The following is a 25845-nucleotide window of genomic DNA, read 5'->3' on the forward strand; positions in this document are numbered from 1 at the left end:
AATAAAAACAGAAAAAAACATTAAACGGTAAAAAATTGGCCAGTTTTCCATAGCCACGTCAGCAAGATGTATCCATAATAAAAGACATTATTCGGATTGTCCGTACTAAAGTGCCCCTCTTATAAATTGGGAAAGAAATCTAAACTCTCTCGATTGGGCACTTTTCTTTCCCAAGTAGGATTAGCTTTTTTACTTTTCCCTTCTTTTGTTACAATGTTTTAAAGTTATGCCAGTGGAAATATATATCAAGTACAAAGCATTAATTTTAATGCAGTTACTCTACCAAATCATCCACCGTTGAAAACAATACGATTATATTTTCTGTACGGAAAATAAATTCTGATAGTAAAGTCAGATTGTGATATCGAATCATATTTCGAGATCAACGGTTAATGAGTTGAAGAAAATTTTATATAGTGTTTCGTGATGCACTCTATACTACTTATCATTGGTCTTATGTGTCCCCAATCGCTGCCCATAGATAACCAAGTCCTCGTTCTTCTTGCTTCTTTAAACTCTGCAATCTCTCTCTCTCTCTCGATCTCGACTGAGATTACAAATTTTAAATGGATTGGTTGAAGAGCTTGAAACCCTAAATTTCGAATCCCTAATTTAGTCCTTCGATATTTGACAATGCGAGGTTCTCAAGCAGAAGAATCGTCTCGGCAGCAAAAGCTCTGTGGCTTCTGCAACGTAGTTCTCTCTGTGAATTCACCTCAACAGAATCAACATAACGACCTCTCCAAGGCCTTACCTTTCGGCACTCGTTGTTACCTCTATAGAGACGGGTCTAGTGTTGGTTTTCGATCCAAGGATGGTATATTGTTGTCTCTAATTGAATGCAGCGGTAATTGGGCTTCTGAGATTGAAGCAAAAGATCATTCAGAGGTTGATTCCAGGTTTTCGACTCCAAATTCGAGAAAAAATAAGGTTAAACGGAGAAAATATGGTTCGTCAAGGAAGAAGAGCCGAACAATTGGGCTTGTGCATGGTAGCATGAGCGTGGTCCATCAGCTTCACGCTTTGACATTGCACAAGTGTTTGGAGATTGTTGCTAGAGTAGTTAGGATTTCGATTGGTGATAGCGGTGATGCGAGGGCTGTGCTAATGGTCGATGTGTATTTGCCGCTCGCAGTATGGTCGGGTTGGCAATTTCCCAAATCAGGGTCGACGGCCGCTGCTCTATTTAGGCACATGAGGTATAATTTCTCCTAAGTTCTTGATCATTTGTTTTTGCCATCGGATTTGGCCTAATCTGTTTGTCATAGGGTGTGGGACAAATTTATATCTATAGCGGAAGTATGTCCTAGGAGGGTGGTGGGTATTTGCTAATTGAGTAAGAAAATGGACTAGATTCGAATAAAGAATACGGGATGACAGGTTGTCAGGGGTGATGGTCATGTAATAGATAAAAAGGATGGGCTTTCTTGATTAAAGGGTCTCTTGGGATATAGATGGATAAATTGTTTGAGAGAAAGGATGGATTAAGGGGCTAGTTAATGAATGGCTAGATGCTAAAACTTAGTGTTGATGTTGTTGGCTGATGCGGCACAAATTTCTATGCCAGTATATGACCTGCTTGTAGTCGTTGCTATTTTGAGACATTAAACGTCTCAATGGATATATGGGACAGGTGGCTGCTTTTGAGAAGTTGTCAACAGCTCCACTACCTTGATGGGGGGGGGGGGGGGGAGATGGATTAAGGTGATGGTTACACAACAGTCCTGGTTTTGCATTATTAAGTAGCAGACTATCCATTAGTCTCTACGTCTGAGAAGTTTGCTAAATCAGAAAATCGAATGTTTCTTTGTGTTAAGTGACTTTAGCAGTGAGCATTAGAGGTTGCAGGTAACCCAAATGCTTCTTTGTGTTAAGTCAGTTTAGCAGAGAGCATTAATAGGTTGCAGACAACCAAACTGCTAGCAGATAGGAACTTGGGAGCTTGGACAGTGATGGTGGGGACTGGGGATGATCGGTCTAAATGGAGGTATGATTTATTATTATATTCTTGGTTTATATTTTAAACATTTTAATGGACATTGCTTCAGATCCTATAGCGTGGTATCCATGGAAGAAAAACTCGATCGAAACCTATCGAAACCACCGAGTTAACTTGGTTTCGTAGGTTTCCGAGACGAGTTGAAGGTGGATTTTGTAAAATCCCTGAATTCGACCGGGTTTCGATGGTTTTGACTGGGTTTCGACCATATTTCGGTTGTTTCGACACTTATGCCCATCGAAACTTAGGGAAACTTGGCTCGAAACTAGGACAGACAGGTATTTATGCCAGAAACTGCCAACCAGGACAGACACTTAGTTATGTCTAATATCATTTAAGTAAATGTTTTTGTATTTGTATTTTGTATTTGTATTTCATTTACTTAAATGTTTTTGTATTTGTATTTCATTTACTTAAATGTTTTTGTATTTGTATTTCATTTACTTAAGATATTATTCATAAATAAGCAAATACCCCCCTATTTGAATCCATTAAAAAATCAAATTCCAAAAGGAAAAAAAGTCAACCCCCCAGTTCAAGGACAAAAACTGGATTTTCGACAGTAGGTGCAATTTTTAACTTTCTAATGCTGGGGTTTTTCTCAAATCTAAAAATTCCATAAATCTTAATATGGTAAAATATTACTAAAACCAAATGTGCAGTAAAATATTCATTTGTTTTGATGTCCAAAAAAATATTTTCATTCAGAGCGATTTTGACAACATTCGCGCACACCAAATTAAGTTTGACCGGTACATAACTCCTTCAATATAAATCAGATTTAAGCAATCTTGGATTTGTTAGAAAGTTTTCTTTTTGGACTTGTTGGAAAGCTATCAAAAGAAAGCTTTCTAACAAATCCAAGATTGCTTAAATTTGATTTATATTAAAGAAGTTATGTTCTGGTCAAATCTTATTCGTTACCATGTCCAAGAACAATATACAATATCAAACTTGGATTATAACCACAAGTAATATTTTTAGTGTTCTTCTATGTGAAACTAATGCATGGATTGGGTTTAAAATATCAACAATAGGCAGCACAACAAGAATCAGGGCAAAAAAACAACTTCTGGGCCTCAAAACCAAGGTTCGAGTTAGCTTGGAGAAAATCCCAGGTTTCGACCGAGATATGGTCGAGACCGAGACGAACTCGATTTCTGGCTGGTCGAAACCTGAGTTTCAGAACCTTGGTGGTATTAGAGTAGGATCCTCACCTGCTGTCCACATAAGGATCCGTTTAAGTTTTAATTACCTTCTACGATAACTATGGGTTTTGAGATTTCTTAATGCTTGGAAGCTATAGCCCTCTCATGTGATTATATGTTATTATAATGGGTGGCTTGTTGGAAATTGGAATGATTCTTTGATGTCATAATGATATCATTTGGAAAGTCTGGAGAGTTGGCCTCCATGTGGGTTCTGGGAAGTTATTAAGTCAATTTTTTTTCCCCTTCGGCTTATGTGTATCACAAAAATAGTTTGCAGAGATACAACCATAGTGGATTCATTTGATGCATTAGAAACCCCTTTTTACCCTTTTCCTAGAAAAAGAAGTGGTTGTTGGGCTTGCTGGCTGATAGCAGCAGCTGCCGCCCGAGTTGCAGCGGCCCGGACAATGGCCAGCAAGCTACCATGCGTCCGCTGCCTTGGGCTTATTTGGCAGCAGTTTGGTTACCTACAACTTCTTAATGCTCTGCTGAATGACTTGGTATTAAAAACAAACGCTCGTTTTTCCGGTTTTTGTGAAGTTCTTAGACGTAGGGACTAATGGATAGTCTGCTACTTACAAATGCAAAACCAAGACCATTGTGTAACCATCACCTTAATCTACTCTTCCCATCAATGTATTGGAGGGGATAACAACTTCTTAAAAAGCAGTCACCTGTCCCACATATCCCTTGAGCCCTTTAACGTCTTAAAACAACAATGGCTACAAGATAGGGCACATGCTGATGTGGCAATTTGGGCCATATCAGTCAACATTCTCCCACTTGACCTATATTGCCACATGGCAAAAATGTGTCTTGAGTTGCAAACTTGATGTATTGCCATACTGTAACATCTGAGCTCAATCTTTATTGACTATTTTATGTATAAAATGAGAATTCTAATCCATAAATCATGGTGGTTCATGTCCATATCTAGAACACTCTTCCATGTATTACAATGAGACGTTCTTTTCTAAGTGAACTTTTATGTGGAATAAAACTAACTCCATGGTCAATCCTTGGTCCAACTTTATTGCCTTATAGGCATTTGTCATTTCAATCCATAAGTACACAAAACAAGACTGACAGAAGTACTTAAATTTGGAATCATTAACTGTACATTGCAATGTCTTTAGCAAAACATTAGGCACATAATGACTTAGATAATTCCATACAACCTACATGATCCACAATTACCTTGGGTGGAAAGGGTCAACTATTATTTCATCAGTGCCAACATGCTCTATTGTTGTTCAATGATCTTGAACATCTTCTTTAACAACTAAGTACTTTATCTCAATGTGTTTGCATCAACTCACAGAGTAAGAGTTAGAGAAGCAAACTGCCGCAATATTGTCGTAGTAGATTTTATCGGATTCTCAATAGAAGGAATAGCTTTAAGATATGTGACAAAGTACCTTAACCATGATGCCTAAGAAACAACCTCATAGCACACCACAACTTTTGCTTCCATAGTGGAGGAGATAGACTTCCTCGGATCTCCCACCTAGCGTATTCTGAATCTGAGTATACAGTCAACTCTAAGTTATCTATGCGCTTGTAGGTGAGCATGTTATCCTTAGTGCTTTGAAGATACCTCATCACTTTCTTTGCCTCCGTCCAATGTGGTAATACCTAGATTTTTTTTAAAATCTCCTAATACTCCCACGCCGAAGGCAATAGTAGGTTTTGTACATATCTGAGCATACATTAAATTGCCTACTGTAGGCGCATATGAGAAATTTTGCTTTTCCTTCTTTTTTTTAGGTCATTCATCGGACATTGTTCTAGACTAAGTTTGTCACCATTAACTATAGATGCTACACTTGACGAACATTGCTTCATCCGGGATAGTTCCAGAATTTTGTCAATATATCCCTTTTAAGTTGTTATCGAGATTATGTAATCTCGGTATTAGCGCCTGCTGCTAATACCGAGAATAGTTAGAGGGTAGTTTAGGGAGTTTGGTATTAGATATATTTTATGTTCTTTTACTGTTATGCCCTGAAGGGTTTATTTAATTAAGTTTTGTGAGAGGTCACACATAACGTGCGACTCCCAAGTTGCATTCATCTTCTCCTCTTCTTCTCTCCTTTTCTCCTTCTTCTTCTTCCTTTTTCTCTTATTATTGACATGGTATCAGAGCTGCCAGCAGGCTCCAGCACTGTTACACTTATTTATATTGTTTTGTTCCAAAAGTGTATTTCCATGTATATCTTGACCATTTCTATGTGTATTTGTATTTTTGTATCTCTCTACGTCTCTTAAATCTCTCGATACCATTCATTTTGCTACGGTGGACTTCTCTATCTCTTTTTTACCTAAGATTGAAGATTGAAGTGGTATTGAAGCTTGAAGACTTGCGGTTTCTCCCTCTTTCTGTTTGAAGGGGTGCAGCACCCTATACTGTATTTTGGAGGCTTTTAGAGACTAGTTCATGGTATAAATTAAGAACTAGGTCTCTTTTGTGTTTGTGGATTGCATTGGATGGAGTGAAGATTGAATTGAAGTCTGAACCATAGGATTGACACCTTTTATCAGGGTTTTGAGATACATTTTTCAAGGGAGAAAAATTGATTTTTTTTTTCATAGGGGTTTGAGATCAATTTTTGGGACTGTTTCTGGACTTGGCTGGATTTTTGGAGTGTGCTGCCCCTCTTTCATAGAGGTTTGAGATCATCTTCTCTTATAATCGATTTTTGTCAGGGTTTCTAGATGTTCAATTTTTCCAGAATTTTTGTATTCCTTTACTTCATCAATTTGGTAGTAAATTATGGGCGATGGTTCCAAGTCTGTGATGGCTGAAGTTTTCTCTACTTCCTCTAATCGAATCACTGAAAAGAAATTGGAGGGAATCACCAACTTTCAACAATAGAAGAAAATTGTTAAGTTGGTATTGACGGGACGTGATCAGCAGGATCACCTATTTAAGCTCAAGCCTGATGATGACCCATTGTGGGATACAGTTGATGCTAAAATCTTGGGACAAATGCTGAATTCTATGGAACACCAAATTGTTGATTTGGTAACACATATTGATACGGTTAAGGAGCTATGGGAGTATCTCAATGTTTTGTACTCTGGACAAAACAACCTTTCTCGCATTTATGAATTGTCCCATGAGTTCTATAGAGTTGATCGAAAGGGTCGTCCTTTGACCCAATACTTTGCTGATTTTACAAGGATATATGAGGAGCTTAATTCACTTCTTCCCATTACTTCTAATGTGGAAGCAATGCAAAGTCAGCGGGAGCAGCTTGCAGTTGTGGGATTTTTGGGAGGACTTGGGAAGGAGTTCGATTCAGTCCGTTCCCAAATTCTTGGCGGTGACAAGGTAGCCACATTGTCTTAGTTTTTTTCCAGGGTTCTACATTTCTCCCGTGAGACTACTACTACTGTTGATAATTCGGCCTTGCCTTCTTTTCCTCAGAATCGTGGGCCCAATGGTGGGGTTGGTACTGGTGGTAATGGTAATAGTGATGCTGGTTGTGGTGGTGGTGGTGGGGCTAAATCTAGTAAACCACCTACCTTGGGTACTCAGAGTGTTTCTGATGGTTTGAGGCAAGTGAGGACTTGTCATCACTGTGGTCATCCAGGACATATCCAACGCTTTAGTTGGAAACTTTATGGCAAACTACCTCAGCACCAGTTTGCCAATTCAGCTACCGCTACTGAGTCTACAGTTTCTGCATCTCCACAGCCTGAGGGTAAGACCGTGAAGATGTCTGATGAAGAATATGCCCATTTTACACAATTTTAGATTTCTCAGTCAGCCCAACCTCCAACCGCCACCTTTGTTCAGACAAGTAATGCTACTACCTATATTTCGACTGTTACTCCTCGTCCCTGGATCATTGATCAGGGGCATCATATCACATGACTGGTGTTTCAGGTATTCTTTCTTCCTTCCAAAAATCGTTGTCTGGTGTTACTTTAGCTAATGGTTCCGTAGCTAACGTAATTGGTACTGGTACTGCACATGCTACACCTTCTTTTTCTTTATCCTTTATTCTCTACTTGCCTGATTTCCCATTCAACCTTTTCTCTGTTAATCGTTTTACCAAATCTCATAACTGTTCTGTAACCTTTTTTCCGGATTCTTGTGTATTTCAGGATCTTACGATGAAGAAGATGATTAGGAGCGGTCGTGAGTTGGGGGGACTTTACATACTTGAGGACACTTCATCTATGATATGTACCGGTGTGGCGTCACCCCACCAAATTTATTATCGTTTGGGTCATCCTTCGTTGGAGAGTTTAAAGCTTTTGGATAGTCAGTTTCCGTCTCTTTCTAGTTTGAATTGTGAGTCCTGTTAGTTTGGGAAACTTCGTTATGTGAGTTACCCTCCTAGAGTCATTAAACGGTCTGACCAACATTTTTCTTTAGTTCATTCAGATGTATGGGGTCCATGTCCTGTCGTGTCTACTTTGGGTTATTGTTACTTTGTAACCTTTGTTGATGACTATTCCAGGGTTACTTGGCTTTATTTAATGAAATATTGTTTTGAATTATTCTCAATTTTTTGTTCATTTGTGAATGAAGTCAATAATCATTTTCAGACTCTTGCGTATTCTTCGTAGTGATAACGCTAAGGAATATTTTTCTGCCCCCTTTTCTGAATTTATGGTTCAACGTGGTATTATTCATCAGTCCTCTTGTGCTTACACCCTACAACAAAATGGTGTAGCTGAAAGGAAGAATAGGCATTTAATGGAAGTTACTCGTTCTCTATTATTTGAGATGAAAGTACCTAAATCTTTTTGGTCAGATGTTGTTTTAACTTCCTGTTATCTCATTAATTGCATGGCCTTCTTCTGTTTTACATGGTGGTATTCCTTTTTCTTTGTTGTTTCCTTCTATGCCATTATTTGTTTTACCACCACGAGTGTTTGGCAGTGTTTGTTTTATTTGTGATTGTCGTCCAAGTGTCTCTAAGTTGGATTCTACATCTCTCAAGTGTATGTTTGTTGGGTATTCTTGCACTCAAAAGGGTTATCGTTGTTATTCTTTTGAGTTGTGGAAATATTTTGTTACTTGTTGATGTTTCTTTCTTTGAGTCTACTCCCTATGATAGTTCATCTTTTTTGTGTCTAACTTAGATGATGATCTTCCTTTCGATTGTTCGATCTATTGTTCACTCTGTTCCGTGGCTGCCTCATCACGGCACCTCCACCTATTGTGTTTAAACGTCGCAATGGAAAGTATGTACTTGGACCCCTGCTCCTACACGTTCTGCCTCATCTACTTCTTCGTCGGCAGATCTTGAGACAGGTACTCCTCCTGCTTTGGAACCTCCTTCTGATCTTGATATTCCTATTGCTCATCGTACGAGTGTTCGGGCTTGTACTCAACACCTCATTTCTAACTTTGTTTCCTATGCTGGTTTATCTTCCACCTTTTATTCTTGTTTACAAATTGTTGAAAATCATCCTGTTCCTAAGTCTGTCGCAGAGGCATTGTCCAGTCATGGTTGGAAGGCTGCTATGAATGAGGAATTGTTGGCATTGGAAGAGAATCAGACTTGGGATCTGTTGAAATAGGCTGCTTACACGATTGGGGTAAGGAGTCCTAGTTTGATTAGGATTAGTCCTACTAGTCCTAGCTGATTAGGATTAGTCCTAATCATGTTAGGAGTAGTACTAGTCGATTAGATTCTTTTCTTTTCTTTTTTTTTATTGTTTTACCCACAGGAGTCCTATTCTCGGCATTCCTAGTTGTATTAGGAATTCCTAGTAGGACTAGGACTCGAGGTGTTATTATTCCTATTTGTACTTTGATCAGATTTACTTCAAGTTATTATAAATAAAGGGGCTTGGGTGATCGATTCTAATCACTCAAGCATTCATATCAAAGCTGTTTACATGGTATCGAGGCATCTCCGATTTGAAGAGCAACCTCCCCTCGATTTTTTCTCGGTTTTCTTCTCCAACTCTCTCGGCTACTAGTTTCCTTCTTCTCCAACTCTCTCGGACTCTCTATTTCATTCAGGGCAGCATCTTTGAAGTGATTCAATGAAGAATTAGTCTGCTGCCCTTATTGATACCTCACCAAGATTATACAAACATTGGTGTGATCTCAAACTCGCCGCAGTTTCCTCCAACCCTTCGAGATCAAGCTGGATTTCTGTTTTTTGGAGATTGATCCGCGCTTGCTGATCTACACCTTACATATTTCAGATTCGCGATCTGAATCCAATCCACATCCGATTTGAACCCGCAATTACCTACATTCGATATACCTAATTTTTTTTTAAACTTTAGGGCTTTTTATGGCTCATCCAAAGGGGCCAATTTTTTGGAGGAATCTTCTCCATGACAAGGGAGATACTCGATCCTTGTTTCAGCACTGTTCGACGGCGGCTGAAACTCATACGATTTCAAAACCAGGGTTTCACTCGACATCAGTAACCAGCCCTGTTAGGGTTTCTTATTTCATCATCGGAATTTTCTGATTTTTGCGAGCTTATTCTCCACCCTGTAGGGCATTCGATCCAAGTTTCAGCCTATTCGATTCGATTGCACTGCTCGCCACTTCAAAACCCATACTTGAGATCTAATTCAGTTTTTGAAGATTTGTTTTTGTTCAAATTTGTGGATCGGTTTCTACCGAACTATGGGAGATGAGACAACTACTGCTACGGAGGGGATGGTCGGACTAGGAATGACTTCCTTCCCTATCTGCTGCCATCAAGCTTGATGGTACGAATTATTTAACCGGGCGGATCACTATCTCATCGTAGGTCGGTAGGGGATTTCTTGGCCATCTTATGGCACCACCAAACAACCAGCTAAAGAAGGTGCTGCCCGTACTAAATGGGCTGCGAACGATGCTATGGTGATGTCATTTGTTTTAAATTCTATGACCACTGATCTATTTCAATATCTCCTCCTTGACACTCTACTTAGATATGGATCTTGTCAAGGGAACTTATGGTCGATCGGAAGTGGTGCTTAGGTTTATGAAATCGGAAGACGCTCCAAAGCACTACTCGAGGGAGATGATCTGTTACTAAATACTATGCTGCCCTCAAGTGTTTATGGCAGCAATTGGATCATTATGCTCGATTCTAGCCTACTACTCATCGCGATATTATTGCCTACCACACCTATGTAGACCAATTTCGTGTCTATGATTTTCCGGTTGGCCTCAATGATGACTATGACCCTATTCGGTGCAAGTCCTTGGGACGGGTTCCTTTCCCCACTTTAGAGGAGACTTTTTCTTATGTTCACGGTGAAGAGACACGAAGGGCTGCCATGATGATGACTCCTAAAGTTGTGAGATCAGCCTTACTGCATCCTGGTCCCACTCTCGTGCTTCTTATGATAGTGTTCTGCTTCTACTACTACTACCAAAGAGCTGTAAGTGTGAGCATTGTCACAAACCATATCACACTAAGGCTCGGTGTTGGAAATTACATGGGAAGTCGGCTAATTTTGAGGCCAGTGCCAAACGTGGTCGTGCTAAGTCTAAAAGTAAAGCCAATCATCGAAAGTGTAGCTCCAACTCCCAGCTGCGACATTGGTTTCTCCCGGAAGAACTCCAGGCTTTGCATGTTGAACACATCAATCGCCTTCTACTACGCTCTCACGCAATTTAGGTTCCTTCTTTGCCCGCATGTATTTCTTTTCTGGTCATTGTGCATCGGTAGTATCCACCCATGGATCAGACTTCGGTGCTCGATCACATGACGAGTTCTTCTAGCCTTTTTAATACACATTCTCCTCCATCTCGGGGAAAGGTTCCATTGGTTGTTCTCCTTCCCTTACACTGTCATCGTGTTGCATATTCCCAAATTTATAACTAACCTTCTTTCCATTAGCAGGTATCACTAAATCCTTGAATTGTAAAGTGATCTTTTTCCCACTTCTTGTGTTTTTCAGGAGGCTGGACTCGGGAAGACGATTGGATCGAGTAAAGTGCATGGCGGATTGTCACACCGCTGATGGCGATCCTACTCGGGTTTTACCTTCGGCATCTTTCTCTTCGATTTGCATAAATGGCACTCTAGACTAGGCCATCCCCCTTAGGTACTTTATCAAATTTATTTCAGCATTAGTTAAAGATTGTAATAAGGAAGAATTTTTTGTGAGCCTTGTGTCTTGGCTAAAGCAGAGCGTGTTCAACTTATCCTATTTCTAATAAAAGATCCTCTTCCTTATTTCATATTGTTCATATGATGTGTGGGGGCCTAGTAGGAAAGCTTCCTCGACGCCATCGGTGGTATGTCACTTTGTTGATTGTTATTCTAGGTTTACTTGGGTATACCTTATGCACACAAAGAGTGAAGTTTTTTTATGTTTTCAACACTTTCATGCGATTAAGACCAAGTTTAATGCCACTCTTCAAATTTTGAAGAGTGACAATGGAAAAGAGTATATGGAAGGTCAATTCCAAAATACCTTCGCGCATGGAATCCTCCATCGGACCGTGTGTCGATACTCCAACCCAAAATGGTGTGGCTGAGAGAAAAAACCGCCACCTCCTCAGGTGGCTAGGGCCCTTATGTTTGCTCGCAATGTCCCTTCCCTTTATTGGGGGATGTTGTCCTTACGCTGCCTATTTAATTAATAGGCTGCCATCAGTTCTTCTTTCAAAAGCCCCTATTGAGCTATTACTTGGCTCTTTTTCCTTTATAGTCCCACCTAAGGTGTTTGGCACGTTTGTTATGCTAGGGATATAAGGTCCCCTGGTAAACTTGACCCACGTAGCCTCCGCTGCATTTTCTTGGGTTACTCTACTACCTAAAAGGGGTACAAATGTTATTATCCTCCATCCCGTAGGACTTTTGTCAGCATGGATGTTGTCTTTCATGAAAATGTTCCATATTATGTGTCCCCACCTCTTCGGGGAGAGTGTTAGTGAAGATGTGCGACTATTGACTCTCCACCTCCACTTCGATCTGTTTACCATGAGTTTGAACCATTCGGCCTGCCCTAGTACTCCCCACGAGTCGGGAGAGAGGTTCCTATACGGGGCCGGGAGACCATTTCTATTTAGGGGAGCAATCTACCCGGTCCAGGACTCCTATCCAGAGGACTATTAGTGAATTTCAGAGGAGGATTGATGCCAATAATGTGAAGACCTATGTAAGGAAACATAAGCGAGGTTCAATCAATCTGTTGCTCAATACCCATCCAATTGCGAACCCCGATCCGAACCCGCCTCTCCACTGGTAATGATCCCGACTTACCTATTGCTCTTCGAAAGGTGTCGATTTTGCACTCGCATCCCATATCTCATGTTGTTTCTTATGATTCCCTTTCCCCATTCTTTCGTGCCTTTGTTTCCTCTCTTTCTTACTTCGTATTCTAACAATTGGCAGAAGCTTTATCAGGACGGAAAGTGAAAGGTAGCTATCTTTGGAAGAAATGGGCCTTGAAGAAAAATAACACATGGAGCTTGTGGTTCTTCCACTGGGAAGAAAACCGTTGGATGTAAATGGGTGTTTGTGGTGAACAGAAGGTGGATGGCGTGGATAGGTATAAGGCACGACTCGTGGCCAGGGGTTCACTCGGATATACGGCATTGATTACCAGGAAACTTTTACACGTTGCAAAGTTAAATACTGTTCGTGTGTTATTATCTTGTGCGATCAACCTTGGATGGGATATGCGCGGCTAGATGTAAAAATGCCTTCCTAAATGGAACATCTGGATGAGGAGGTGTATATGGACATTCCACTAGGGTTCTCTTGTGAAACCAAGGAAAAGTATGTAGATCAAGCGTGTACTTTATAGCGATGCGCCTCGAGTATGGTTTGGCCGGTTCACGATGGCTATGATTTACGTGGGCTATAAGCGGTAATACGATCACATACTCTTTATAAAGAGGGTTGGTGAAAAACTCACTTGTTCTTATAGTCTCGTTGATGATATAGTAGTTCTTGTGATGATGGTGATGAGATCAGACGGTTGAAGACCTTCCTTGGACAAGAATTTGAGATTAAAGATCTAAGGAAACTACGATACTTTCTTGGGATTGAAGTACCTAGATCTTCTAAAGGTATTTTCTCTCCCAAATGAAGTATGTCCTAGACTTATTGGCCGAGACCAGTTGCTCAGTGTCATCCTTGAGATACTCCTATGGACCTTATTGTTCGACTCAAGGAGAAAGAGGGTGAGCTTGTTGATAAAGGCCGGTACCAAAGACTTGCGGGAAGCTAATTTATCTTTCACACACGCGTCCCGACATTCTTTGCCGCCATGAGTATTATGAGCCGTTTATGCATGATCCCTACTCTTCTCATATGGAGGCTGTTCTTCGTATCTTGCACTATTTGAAGTCACTCCTGGAAAAGGAATTTTTTGTCTACTCATGGTCATCTACGAGATAGAAGCAAACACCGATCTTTGCTTGGGCTGGTTCTGCAGATCGGAAGTCTATTTTAAGGTATTGCTCCTTTGTAGGTGGAAATCTTGTCACATGGCGAGCAAGAAGCAAAATGTGGTTGCTCGCTCTAGTGCCGAAGTTGAGTTTCGAGCTATGGCACAAGGTATTTGTGAGTTACTATGGCTTAAAGGTTTGCTACAAGATCTTGGTTTTTCTATTCGTCTTCCTATGATGTCAGATCGCGACAATAAGGCTGCCATCAAGATAGCACACAACCCAATACAGCATGATCGTACCAAGCATGTTGAGGTGGATAGGCATTTCATCAAAGAGAAGTTAGAAGTGGGCTGATTTGTATTCCCTTTGTGACATCGCGGATGAACTTGCGATATCTTCACCAAGGATTGTTTGGAAAATTGTTTCATCCCAATCTAGTCAAGTTGGGCTTGATCGACATCTTTGCTCCAACTTAAGGGGAGTGTTGAAATAGGCTGCTTATACGATTGGGGTAAGCAGTCCTAGTTTGATTAGGATTAGTCCTACTAGTCCTAGCGATTAGGATTAGTCCTAGTCATGTTAGGAGTAGTACTAGTCGATTAGATTCTTTTCTTTTATTTTATTTTTATTGTTTTACCTCGGCGAGTCCTATTCCGGCATTCCTAGTTGTATTAGGAATTCCTAGTAGGACTAGGACTGAGATGTTATTATTCCTATTTGTACTTTGATCAGATTTACTTTAAGTTATTATAAATAAAGGGGCTTGGATGATCGATTCTAATCACTCAAGCATTCATATCAAAGCTATTTACAGGATCTTATGCCCTTACCCTCAGGTAAATCTGCTATTGGTTGTCGGTGGGTGTATGTGGTGAAGGTGAATCCTGATGGATCCTTGGCTCGTTTGAAGGCCCGTCTTGTTGCGAAGGGCTATGCCCAAGTATATGGGGTTGCCTACTTGGAGACTTTCTCTCGTGTAGCGAAGCTTACTTTTGTTCGCATTTTGATTTCTCTTGCTGCTGCTTACCATTGGCCTTTGTATCAGCTAGATGTCAAGAATATTTTTTATACGGGGATTTGACTGAGGAAGTTTATATGGAGCAACCTCCTGGGTTTGTTGCTCAGGGGGAGTTTGGCTTGGTGTGTAAGTTGAAGAAGTCTCTGTATGGGCTAAAACAGTCTCCTAGGGCCTGGTTTGGTAGGTTTACTGAGGTTGTGTTAGAGTTTGGGCTGACACGCTGTGGTAGTGATCATTCTGTGTTCTTCCGCCACTCTGGTGCAGGGAAAATATTTCTTGTGGTTTATGTAGATGATATAGTCATTACAAGAGATGATGTTTCTGGTATTAAAGATTTGAAGGTACACTTGAAGCAAAAATTTCAGACCAAGGATCTGGGTAAATTGAAGTATTTTTTGGGTGTGGAAGTTGCTCAGTCAAAGAAAGAAATTTCGCTCTCACAGCGAAAATATGTACTTGATCTTCTTTCAGAGACAGGAATGTTGGGTGCTAAATCTCTAGATACTCCTATGGATCCCAATTTAAAACTTATTGCTGCTGATGGTGATATTTTGCCTGATTCTGAGAAGTATCAGAGGCTAGTTGGGAAGTTAAATTACCTAACAGTAACTAGGCCAGATGTAGCCTTTCCTGTTAATGTTATGAGTCAGTTTTTGTCTGCCCCACAGACATCTCATTGGGAGGTAGTTGTGCATATCTTACGCTATCTTAAAAAGGCTCTGGACATGGTCTTCTATACAGTGATCATGTACATAGGCGGATAGAGGGTTTTTCAGATGCTGATTGGGCAGGGTCTCCAGTTGACAGGAGATCTACTACAGGCTATTGTATGTTTGTTGGAGGTAATTTGGTGTCCTGGAAGAACAAGAAACAGACAGTAGTTGCTCGTTCTAGTGCAGAGTCAGAGTATAGGGCTATGATACTTACTACCTATGAGTTGATGTGGATACGACAGTTGTTGGCTGAGCTTGGGTTAGTTGATGATTATCCTATGCAGTTGTGGTGTGATAATCAAGTTGCTGTCCATATTGCTTCAAATCCTGTATTTCATGAAAGGACAAAACACATTGAGGTTGATTGTTATTTTGTTCGAGGGAAGCTACAACAAGGGCTGATTTCTCCTTGTCCATGTTTGTACTGGAGAACAGCTTGCATATGTCTTTATGAAGTCTTTGGGGAGTGCAAGAGTGGATTATATTTGTAACAAGCTGGGCATGATTAACATCTATGCTCCAGCTTGAGGGGGAGTGTTATCGAGATTATGTAATCTCGGTATTTGCGCTTGCTGCTAATACCGAGAATAATTAGAGGGTAGTTTAGGGAGTTTTGGTATTAGATATGTTTTATGTTCTTTTACTGTTATGTCCTTAAGGGCTTATTTAATTAAGTTTTGTGGGAGGTCACACATACGTGCGACTTCTCCTCTTCTCTCGTTTTCTCCTTCTTCTTCTTCTTCCTTTTTCTCTTATTATTGAAATAAGTCTACCTTGAGGTCTTGTTTAATTCGTCCTAGTGAATCTCTTTGTCCAAAACATAGAAGGCTTCATCTAATTAAACAACTCTAGATTACTGTTTACTAAGAGAATATTATCCACATATAGTACAAGAATCAGAAAGAAGTAATCTTGTTGTCACATTTCAAGTACATTGTCGAGAAGCTTGTTTCAATCCATGTATGGACCTCTTAAACTTATGGGCCAAATGATCTCCTTTATCCAAAGAAAAATCCTTCAGGTTGATCCTTGTATATCTCCTCCATAAGGTCTCTATTCAGGAATGTCATTTTGATATCCTTCTAATAGAGAAAAGTATTCTTTTTAATCTACGGTTTGTTAAACCCTTTCGCCTAAGATGGGCCTTATATCTCTCTATATTGCCTTTGGGAATTTTTATTGCTTTAAAAACCCATTTAACCCAATGGTTGAGGCTTCTTTAGCAATTCAACAAGTTCTTGTACTTGATTCTTCGCCATAGACTCAATTTCATAATTCATGGCCTTAAGCCATAAATTCGAGTATGGACTATTCATAAATGAGAACGTTTTTGGATCTTCCTCTATTCTAACATCAAATTTGCAATTTTTGAGATATACATAGTAATTAAGAGCTATTGCCAATTTTCTGGCTGTTGAGGATTTCCGTAAAACCATTTGTTCATTTCCAGTATTCTCATTTTGAGCAAAGGCTTAACAACTTAACTTCATGAGATAACTGTTAATGAAATGATCCCTCACGTGTTATAGGTTAAGGGATTAACCCTTTACTTTCAAGTGTGCAAATAATTATTGGAATAGTCAGTTCATTGAACTCTGTGGCTGTACACTCCCATTGTTATCGTCATCCTCCAGAAATTTGGCATTCTTGGTTTCTTCAATGGTAAGTGTGTAAGATGGAGAATAAAACTTGTAACCCTTAGACCTCTCTGGATAACCAATGGAATATCCATTGTCTGTTTAAGGTCTGACTTCCTCTCATGTGGATTGTACATCCTGCCTGGACAACCCCATACTCACTTAGGCCTTAAATTGTGTTTCCACCCTTTCCACAATTCGAAAAGTGTCTTTAGAACAATTTAGATGGAACCCTATTTAGAATGTATATCACAATCTTTTAGGCTTCACTAAACAAGGACAAAGGAAGGTTTTAGTTACCGATCATACTCCTGACCATGTTTGGAAGTGTTTGTTTCCTTCTTTTAACAACTTCATTTTGATCTGGTGATCTAAGCATGGTATATTGTGCTACAATACCTTTTTTAAGGAACTCTGCAAATAGATTAGGTCTTTGTCAAGATTCTGTGAACCTTCCATAATATTATCCATTTTTATATGAGACACAAATATTTGTATATGATCTCTAGCATATCAGTACTCCTTCTGACACCCTTTTCGGTCTTGCTGGTCTATTTCCCTTAACACAATCCACACAAGTACTATAGTCAGTAAAGTTCAAAGTCTCAAGTATTCAGTCATTTACTAACCTTTTAATCCTATCGATCAAGATGTGGCATAATCTATGATGCCATAACTTGGAGGATTTCTCATTCACAATATTTTTTTTCTTTATGCCAATACCTGATCATACTTCTGAACATGTTTATTAGTGTTTGGTTCCTTCTTTTAGAAACTCCATTTTGATCTTGTGATCTAGGTATGATATATTGTGCTACAATATTTTATTTATTTATTTTTTTTAAAAGAATTGTGCAAATGAATCAGGTCTCTGTCAAGATTTTGTAAACCTTCCATAATATTCACCACCTCTATTTGATTTGATTTTCTTTATTTCTTTACCGGTTTGTTCCTCTACTACTTCATAGTTCTTGAAGATATCTACAACAATAAACAAAGGGAAACTGAGTTCTAGCCAAAAAAAAAGGGAAAGAAAAGACGTAAAAAGAGGGGAGATGGGAAAAGAAAAAGAAATGGAAAATGGAAAATGACAAATGAAAGATGAAAAATAGTAAGAGGAAAGAAGCCCAACCCAGCACGATAGGAGAATCTTAGTTAAATGGGGTCTGCTACATGGATCCTTGCCCTCTAATAGGCTCTATCCGAGGTCATACTTGGTACATGACCTAGGATATACATGTCCTTCCTTACCACTTCTCCAGTTCTCCTATGGTCATTTTAGGCCTGCCCCTAGCTCTTTTAGCTCCTTCAATCGGGATCATATCATTCCTCCTCACTGGGGCATCCCTAGGCCTCCATTTAGTATGACCATATCACCTTAAACGACTCTCTCAGAGCTTGTCTTGAAGGTATCTAATGCTTCACCTTTATGAACTAGAAGAAAGAGATACATAAACCTTGTATGGTCATCTATCTACAAGATGAAATATCTTTGACCATTCAAACAAGGGTGGCAAACGTTCCACAAACATTTGTATGTATGATCTCTAGCATATCAGTACTCCTTCTGACACCCTTTTTGGTCTTGTTGATATGTTTCCCATAATACAGTCAACAACTTAACCTTATCCTAACTAAATGGGGTCGGCTACATGGATTTTGGCCCTCCAATCAGTTCTATTCGAGCTCATACTTGATACAAGGCCTAAACAATGCATGTCTTTTCTCACCACTTCTCCTAGCGTCATTTTAGGTGTGCCCTTGGCTCTTTTAGTTCCTTCAATCTGAATCAAATTATTCCTCTGTACTGGAGCATCTAAAGGTCTCCTTTGAACATGGCCATGCTACTTTAAACCACTTTCTTGTAGCTTATCGTGTATCGGAGCTACTCTCAAATCAGCTCTAATATGAGCAGTCCTTACTTTATCCTTCCTAGTTTTGCCACTCATCCATCTTAATATTCTTATTTCTACTACATTGAGTTTATCTACATGATACTTCTTAACTGCCCAACATTCCGCACCATACATCATAGCTGGTCTTATGTCTGTCTTATAAAATTTTCCTTTAAAATAAAGAAATAAGACAATCACACAACACTCGGGACGCATCTCTCCACTTCATCCATCCTATTTTACTTTTTTGTGAAACATCATCCCTTATATCACCATCCTTATTCATGATTGAGCCCATATACCTAAATTTATCACTTTGCGGAATCTCCCTTTCATCAATTTTCACCACCTCATTATTTGCCCTAGTGGAACTAAAGTTACACCATATGCTCCGTCTTCGTTCTATTTATCTTAAAACTTTTGATTCCTAGGTTGATCTCCATAACTCCATCTTGGCGTTGATCTTTGCTTTTGTCACATCTACCAAAACAATATCATTAGCAAAAAGCATACACCAAGGAACCTCATCTTAGATGTCTCTAGTCAAATCATCCATGATAAGAGCAAACAAATAAGTGCTTTAAGCTGATCCTTGATGTAACCCAATTGTTATTGGGATTTCACTAACCTGATTCTCTTCAGTTCTTACACTAACCACCACACCGTCATACACATCTTTAATTATGCCACAGTTCATGAGTCCTCCGCTAGGGAGGGGCAAATACACTCAGCCTTACCCCCACTTCGCGGAGAGGTTGTTTCCATGTTTCGAACCTGCAACTGATAGCTGTAATAGCGCAACTTAACTATTGTGCCAAGGCTTGCCCACTCTCTAACCTCGAAATTAAGAAAATAAAATAAATCAATTTGGAAAAATATAACAACTGTGTTCAACCAAACCACAGGATTCTGATTATTTTTTAATGTATATTATTTCAATTTCTAGTAACACCATGTGGCCCTAGACCATCCTGGATTTTTCTCCAAATCAATTATGCCCTTTGCATAATGATGAAAGAAATTCTTGAGTTATGCTTTTTTGCTAAATGCTTCATGAACTTCACATATCAAACCTGTTGGAGTTTCTCAAAAGAATCTGGCAACATTATCATGAATTGGTGTGAAAAATGTAAGCCCAATCATATGTACATCTGTCTTCAAAAGTTCATCGTTACATTCATTTAAAAAGATGGGTCTAGACATGATTCTAGCTTTGGCTTGTCTACTTGGTTAATAGAATGAGTGTCAATCATGTGGGTTACAGCGGGCTAGGGTTCTGAGCCATATACTGGGCCAGACCTTCCTAATTATTAAGTGGCCCCTGGGATAGGTAAGCCATAGCTCTACCCTTTATAGTCAGACATGTTGAGCATCCCTTAAAGTTGAAAAATGAAAAAGATATTAGCTTAAGTTAGTATACTAAACCATCTTAATTTCATAAAAATGTTCTAACAAGCAGTTAGGCAATCCCAAATGTGAATTTGAGCAGATAACTAGTTGTCGGGTTGGGAGTTGGATCATGTCCAACACAGCCCATTGAATAATTGGTCTGTGGCTGAACAAGAAATAGCATCCTTTAGGCCTTTATTAGCCAGGATGTGCTGAGAATTCAATCTTGAGTTAAATTTAGTAACGGTCTTAATATGGGTGATGCAGTTGCTTGGTTCACTAGGCTTAATTAGGGGCTGCTTTTGTGTAATTTTCTTTTATTATCTTATTCATGTTGATAAAGTTGTGGAGTTTGATTCGAACTCTAACTCTACTTCAGTCATAGAGTTTAATTAGGACATCTTTTCCCCTGCATATATATGTAAGTAGGTCCATCGAGAGTTTCAGTTCTGAGAATTGAATGAATTTCTTTGAGTGTAAGCTAGCTGCTATGTGAGTCGAAGGATCTTTTGACTGATGCTTTTCTTCTTTGCTTGCTGCGCCTGACCTCTTTCCTCATCTCAGTTGTGATTGTTCTTCATCTTATCATTCATTCTTCTTACTTATTTTCTGCTCTACTTCTTCTCCTTTATTTCTTCCAGTTTGGATTACTTCAATTTACTAGCTGTTGCTCTGTTTTCTGGGTTGGAAACTAATTGGAATTGATAGAACTCTCTTGATTCAATTCTGTTTTAACTGAAATTCTGGGAGTTGAAACCATACCTGAGAGCTATTGCAAATTCTCCTGGTTGCAATAGTGCCGCCAGATTCCGTTTGAATTTTTATCAGCTTTCCAGATTGTTTTTCCAAACGATCTTTGTGTGGGTTTCAGAGCTCAGTTGGTTAGAGATTTAGTCTAAAATTTTGGGAGATTGGATGAGTATCTTGTTTGCTGGCTCGATCTGAAAAAATCCAATTCCATTCCTTTGCTGCTTCTATTGAGAGGTAGAGGATGGATTATTTGGTTATTTGCAAGTAAGGACCACTTATTGACTTAATTACACAGAAGTCCCTTATCTCATAAGTTGTTTATATTTCGTCCTCATTCTACTTTTTAATTTCCGAAACGTCCTCGCCTTCAAATATTTTTTTTTACTTTTACATCCCTGGTTCTGTTCTCTTACCCAATTCGTCCTGAAAGTCCACAATTTGCGAAATTTCCACTGTTCATTATAATTTAGTTTTCCAGTAATTTGGTGGGCCCACATTGACCAAATTTAGGCTTTCAGAACCCTAGGTTGCATTAGTAGGATGTTGCACTTCTTTCTGTATCCATGTCATCATTAATTCTTGCCATAAGTAAGCTTCTTTTTTACTTCAATCACCTCTTTAGTTGATTCTGTTGGATTCTTCAAGACCTTGATGCAGGTAGGGGGCCCATTGCTGTTTATCCGTCTACTTGTTGGCTAACTTCTTTTGTTGTCTTCAGGATTTACTTTGAATTATTTTCAGTACGTACAGCAGCTGGATTTGATGTCAGCTGTTTCATTCCGATCTAGATTGTAGTCAGTGAGCTGGATATGTGCTTGAGTTGCAAACATCATCTACCCTAAGAATATTTTTTTAGCCAACACCATTTAGTTGGGACAACTTTTATCGTTGTTAATCAAAGAAAACATGCATCTCTCTATTCCATGGCTTCCCTTATACCACACCAAAATGTGTGACCAAATGAACAATTTCAGGTACATAACAATTTAGGAATTTTTCTGGATTGATATGTCTTCTCAAGCTTTGCATGGGTACATGCAATAACATAAGCACTAATTTCTTCAACTTTCTAAATTTACATAAATATCACTCCAGGATTGTTACCTTGAGTATTTCACCCTCCACAAGTTTAGATCTGCCAAGTTGTGGAACCAAATTTGACGTAGGAGAGCAAAGTTCCTATATTGCAGAAAATATAATTCATTGGATCTGATTTAATATCACTCCGCTAGAAGAAGAAGAAGAAGAAAAGGACCTAGTGAGGATTCCTATAGGATGGAAAATATTGATGTAGGGTCTTGAAAACTATGGTTTAGATGGAACTAACGTTAGGATTTCGTATACAAATAGTAAAGAATTGCAAAGTAATTGCTGAAAAGATGATGAAATAAACCATCAATAATGGGCAGGTCTTCTAAGCAATCAAACTTGGAAGTTGAAAGCAATCAGGCTTCAAATTGGCTAGTAGAGTGTACCCAGTGCACGAGGCTCCCGCCACTGCGGGGTCTGAGGAGGGTCATAATGTACGCAGCCTTACCCCTGCTTGCTTTCGCGGAGAGGCTGTTTCCAAACTTGAACCCGTGACCACTTGGTCACAATGGAGCAACCTTACCATTGCACCAAGGCCCGCCCTCCCTTCAAATTGGCTAGTAGGTGCCTGTTATTTTACAAGGCAGAAGATAAGACAGCTACTTGGCTTTGGAGTGTGGAATAGTTAAGTCCTTTCGGAGTGCTAAGTTAGGCCTGTGTGAACTGGGAAATGGGCATTGGGTTCTAGCTTCCCTCAACTGTACATTAGATTCACAAAAAGGTCTTATATCCAATATTGTCCAAGGGGTGAGATAGTGGGATCTGATTTCATTTGCTAGACTTGGAGTCTATGGAGAAAGAGATACAGAAGACCTTTTGAGGATAAGAAAAGAGCACAGACAGAAGATGGGAGACATAGGGTCTATCCTACTGGATTTTTCCTGCTTGTCAAAGTAGTTAAATGATATTCAAATTGAGGACTTCTGCGGCAACTGTGGGTCCACTATGGAGATTTATCATTTTGTTATCGGTCATATATTTTTGTGATTGCTATGGAAAGTTGTATACACATGTATACCTTTATGATCAATTAGCTTAAGCTCTCTGCCCTCTCTCTCTTTTCCTTAAGATTTTCTCTTTCTTAAGAGGGAAATATTTATACTTAGAATTGAACAAAGTAGAGGTACTACCATAGCTTACAGTTCAAGAAAAATGTTAATGAACAATATATGTTGTTTTTTTTGGTAAATGAATATATTACCGAACCCCAAGAGGGGGAAGGGAAAGGGAACCAATTTACAAGAGAAAAAAGAAAACAGGGAGGAGAAAGGGGAGGGGGGGTGGCCAGCCAGCCTACGCAAAGGAGGGAGCCTGCAAGAGGGCAATATCAAGCCCCCAAAAAGTCAAAATATACCTGTTTCTAGAGTTGTCCTTACAATGTCTCTGACGGATACATCTAAGCTTGGAAGATACATCAGAGGAGATGGCTTTCCAAATCATGTCGAAGGATCTAGATTTGGAAGTCCATCTCCTAATATTCCTTTCCAACCAGATATGGTGAATTGCAGCGCTAAAAACAAGCTTCCCAATTGTGTCACATATTGAGTTCCCTGGAAAAGTCTTGAGCAACCAAAGCCATTCCCGGTCAAAACTCCGGGCCCTTCTAGTCCGCGGCCAAATAGATGACAAGACCTTATTCCAGATGGTGGAGGTGAAGGGGCAGTCAAAGAAGAGATGGGTGATGTCTTCTCGGCCAATCCAACATAGGTTACAAAAGGGGGGAGGCTGGGATGGTGAGGTGGATGAGGAAGGCTTGAGTAGGCAGACATAGTCTGAGGGCTCTCCAAACAGTGAGGTTGTAATGGGGAATGTGGCTAGTAAACCAGACTAGGTTGTGCCAGGGAACAGGAGGGCTAGGGTCTCTAGAGAGGTTCCAGGCAGAAGAGGAGGTGAAACGGCCTTTGGGGGAGGGGAGCCAAATAACCCGATCCACTTGGTGGGGTGTGTTGGACTGGAGGGGGGGGGGAGAGTTGCCCAGATCTGAGAGATGATGGTTGGATTAAGGGAAGGAGGAGGAGACCAGGATCCAGCGGAAATGAGGGCGGAGACATTGGCATTCTTTGGGAGGCCAGAGGAATAGATTGCTCTGGGGCCAAGCAGGTTGTAGAGGATCCCCAGAGGGTGCCAGGGGTCAAGCCAGAGGGAGGTAGAGGTGCCATCAGCTATGGAGAAAGAGATACCTTGGAGAGCAAGGGGACGGAGGGAGAGAATCTTACGCCAGATCTAAGAGGAGTCAACAGGGGTTTTGGACCATAGTTATCAAGGCGGCAAGGCGACCACGGTGTTTGAGGGCCTTCCTACGGGCCTTGGCGATAGGGCGGCCGCAAGGCGTCGCCTTGGCGAACAAGGCATTCTAGTGTTCTATTTTTTTATATAACCATTTTATTTGGCACAAATAGCATATTAAAAATTATATAATTCTACTTCTTTGGCAAATAAATATTAAAGAGTCAAACTAATGCAAGATATTCATCTAAAAAAACAAATTAACAAACTAAGTTCATCATATTATCATAGCAATATAGCATATAAATATGAAAGTATGAAACAACATTATAAATTATTAAATATAATGTTCCAACTTCCAACCCCATTGCAGCAGATCTATGAAGTATGAACAATACAATAATAAAAACCAGTACTCTAAAGGACTAAAACAGGAATAAAGGGAGTACGAATTGAAGTTGCAAAAGAAAAAGAAGAAAACACAGAGATAACGGAAGAAAGGGAGTACGAGAAGAATTGAAACCAAAAAAGAATCAAAACACTTACCGACTTTTGCGGTCTTTGGCGGGAATATGTCGCCGGAGTAAAGGAAGACACTGGTTTCATGCAAAAGGAAGAAATAGAAAGATGTGGTTAGAAGAAAAGGGTTTGGACTTTGGATATTAGAACAAGAAAAAAAAAAAAGAATGCATAAGTGCACAACAGTACAATACTTACCGGTGGAGGCAGGAGATGTCGCCAAAAACCGGTGGGGGTGGAGACTGGACTTTGGACTGGACTCTAGAGATTGAGAATGAGATATCGGAAATAAAGGGGTTCAGATTTTAGAAGCCTCGAAGGACTGAGGACTGAGAGGGAAGCCTCGAAGGACTGAAGTCTCAAGTTGCCGCTGCAACTCCTACAAGTTGCGGCTGCCGCTGCTTCTTTCTCTGGAGATTGAGAATGAGATGTCGGAAATAAAGGGGTTTAGAGTTTAGAAGCCTCGAAGGACTGAGGACTGAGAGGGAAGCCTCGAAGGAAGTCTCAAGTCGCCGCTGCAACTCCTGCAAGTCGCCGTTGCCGCTCTTTTTTTTTTCTTTTGATTTTGGTATGTCGCGAAGGCAAAGGTGAATCCAATCGACTAATTCGATTTGGTAATTTGGGTATTTACTATTTAGGTTTTGTTTTTTTATTTTAAGTTTAACATATGATTCCCTGTTTCTCAGAGCATGGAACTAAAAATGTACAACCAATGAAATATTTCCAACTAGAATAACTTATAAATACATAAAAAAAAGTTTAAAAACAAAAGTAAAAAAAAAAAAGGGCCTAAGGCGACCGCCCAGAAGAAATGGCGTCCCAAGGCGCTTAAGGCGACGCCTTGGTGTCTAAGGCGCTCGCCTTTGTGTTGTACAATAAAGCATCCAATCGCCTAGCCCCTGTAAAACCGCCTGGACGCCATGGCGATGCCTTGGCGCCGCCTTGATAACTATGGTTTTGACTGTCCAAATGGAGTCAGACTTAAGGAGGTAAGATTGGACCCAGGTGACCCAGATTGAATCCTGGTGGGAAGAGATTTTCCAGAGGAGTTTGAGAATGCCCGCCGTGT

The 25845-nt window shown here is 39.9% G+C and overlaps 1 protein-coding gene across 1 annotated transcript in view; it reads left to right on the forward strand.

Moving 5' to 3' along the window:
• Window positions 1-540: 540 nt before the first annotated feature.
• Window positions 541-25845, forward strand: part of LOC122642748 (F-box protein At3g54460-like) — a 34739-nt gene continuing 9434 nt past the window's right edge. Inside the window, exon 1 of the mRNA XM_043836328.1 lies at window positions 541-1199. Coding sequence (XP_043692263.1) covers window positions 634-1199 — 566 coding nt within the window. The 5' untranslated portion in view covers window positions 541-633. The remainder of the gene's footprint in view (window positions 1200-25845) is intronic.

This window comes from Telopea speciosissima, chromosome 10 (assembly GCF_018873765.1).
Source record: "Telopea speciosissima isolate NSW1024214 ecotype Mountain lineage chromosome 10, Tspe_v1, whole genome shotgun sequence".
Lineage (NCBI taxonomy): Eukaryota > Viridiplantae > Streptophyta > Magnoliopsida > Proteales > Proteaceae > Telopea > Telopea speciosissima.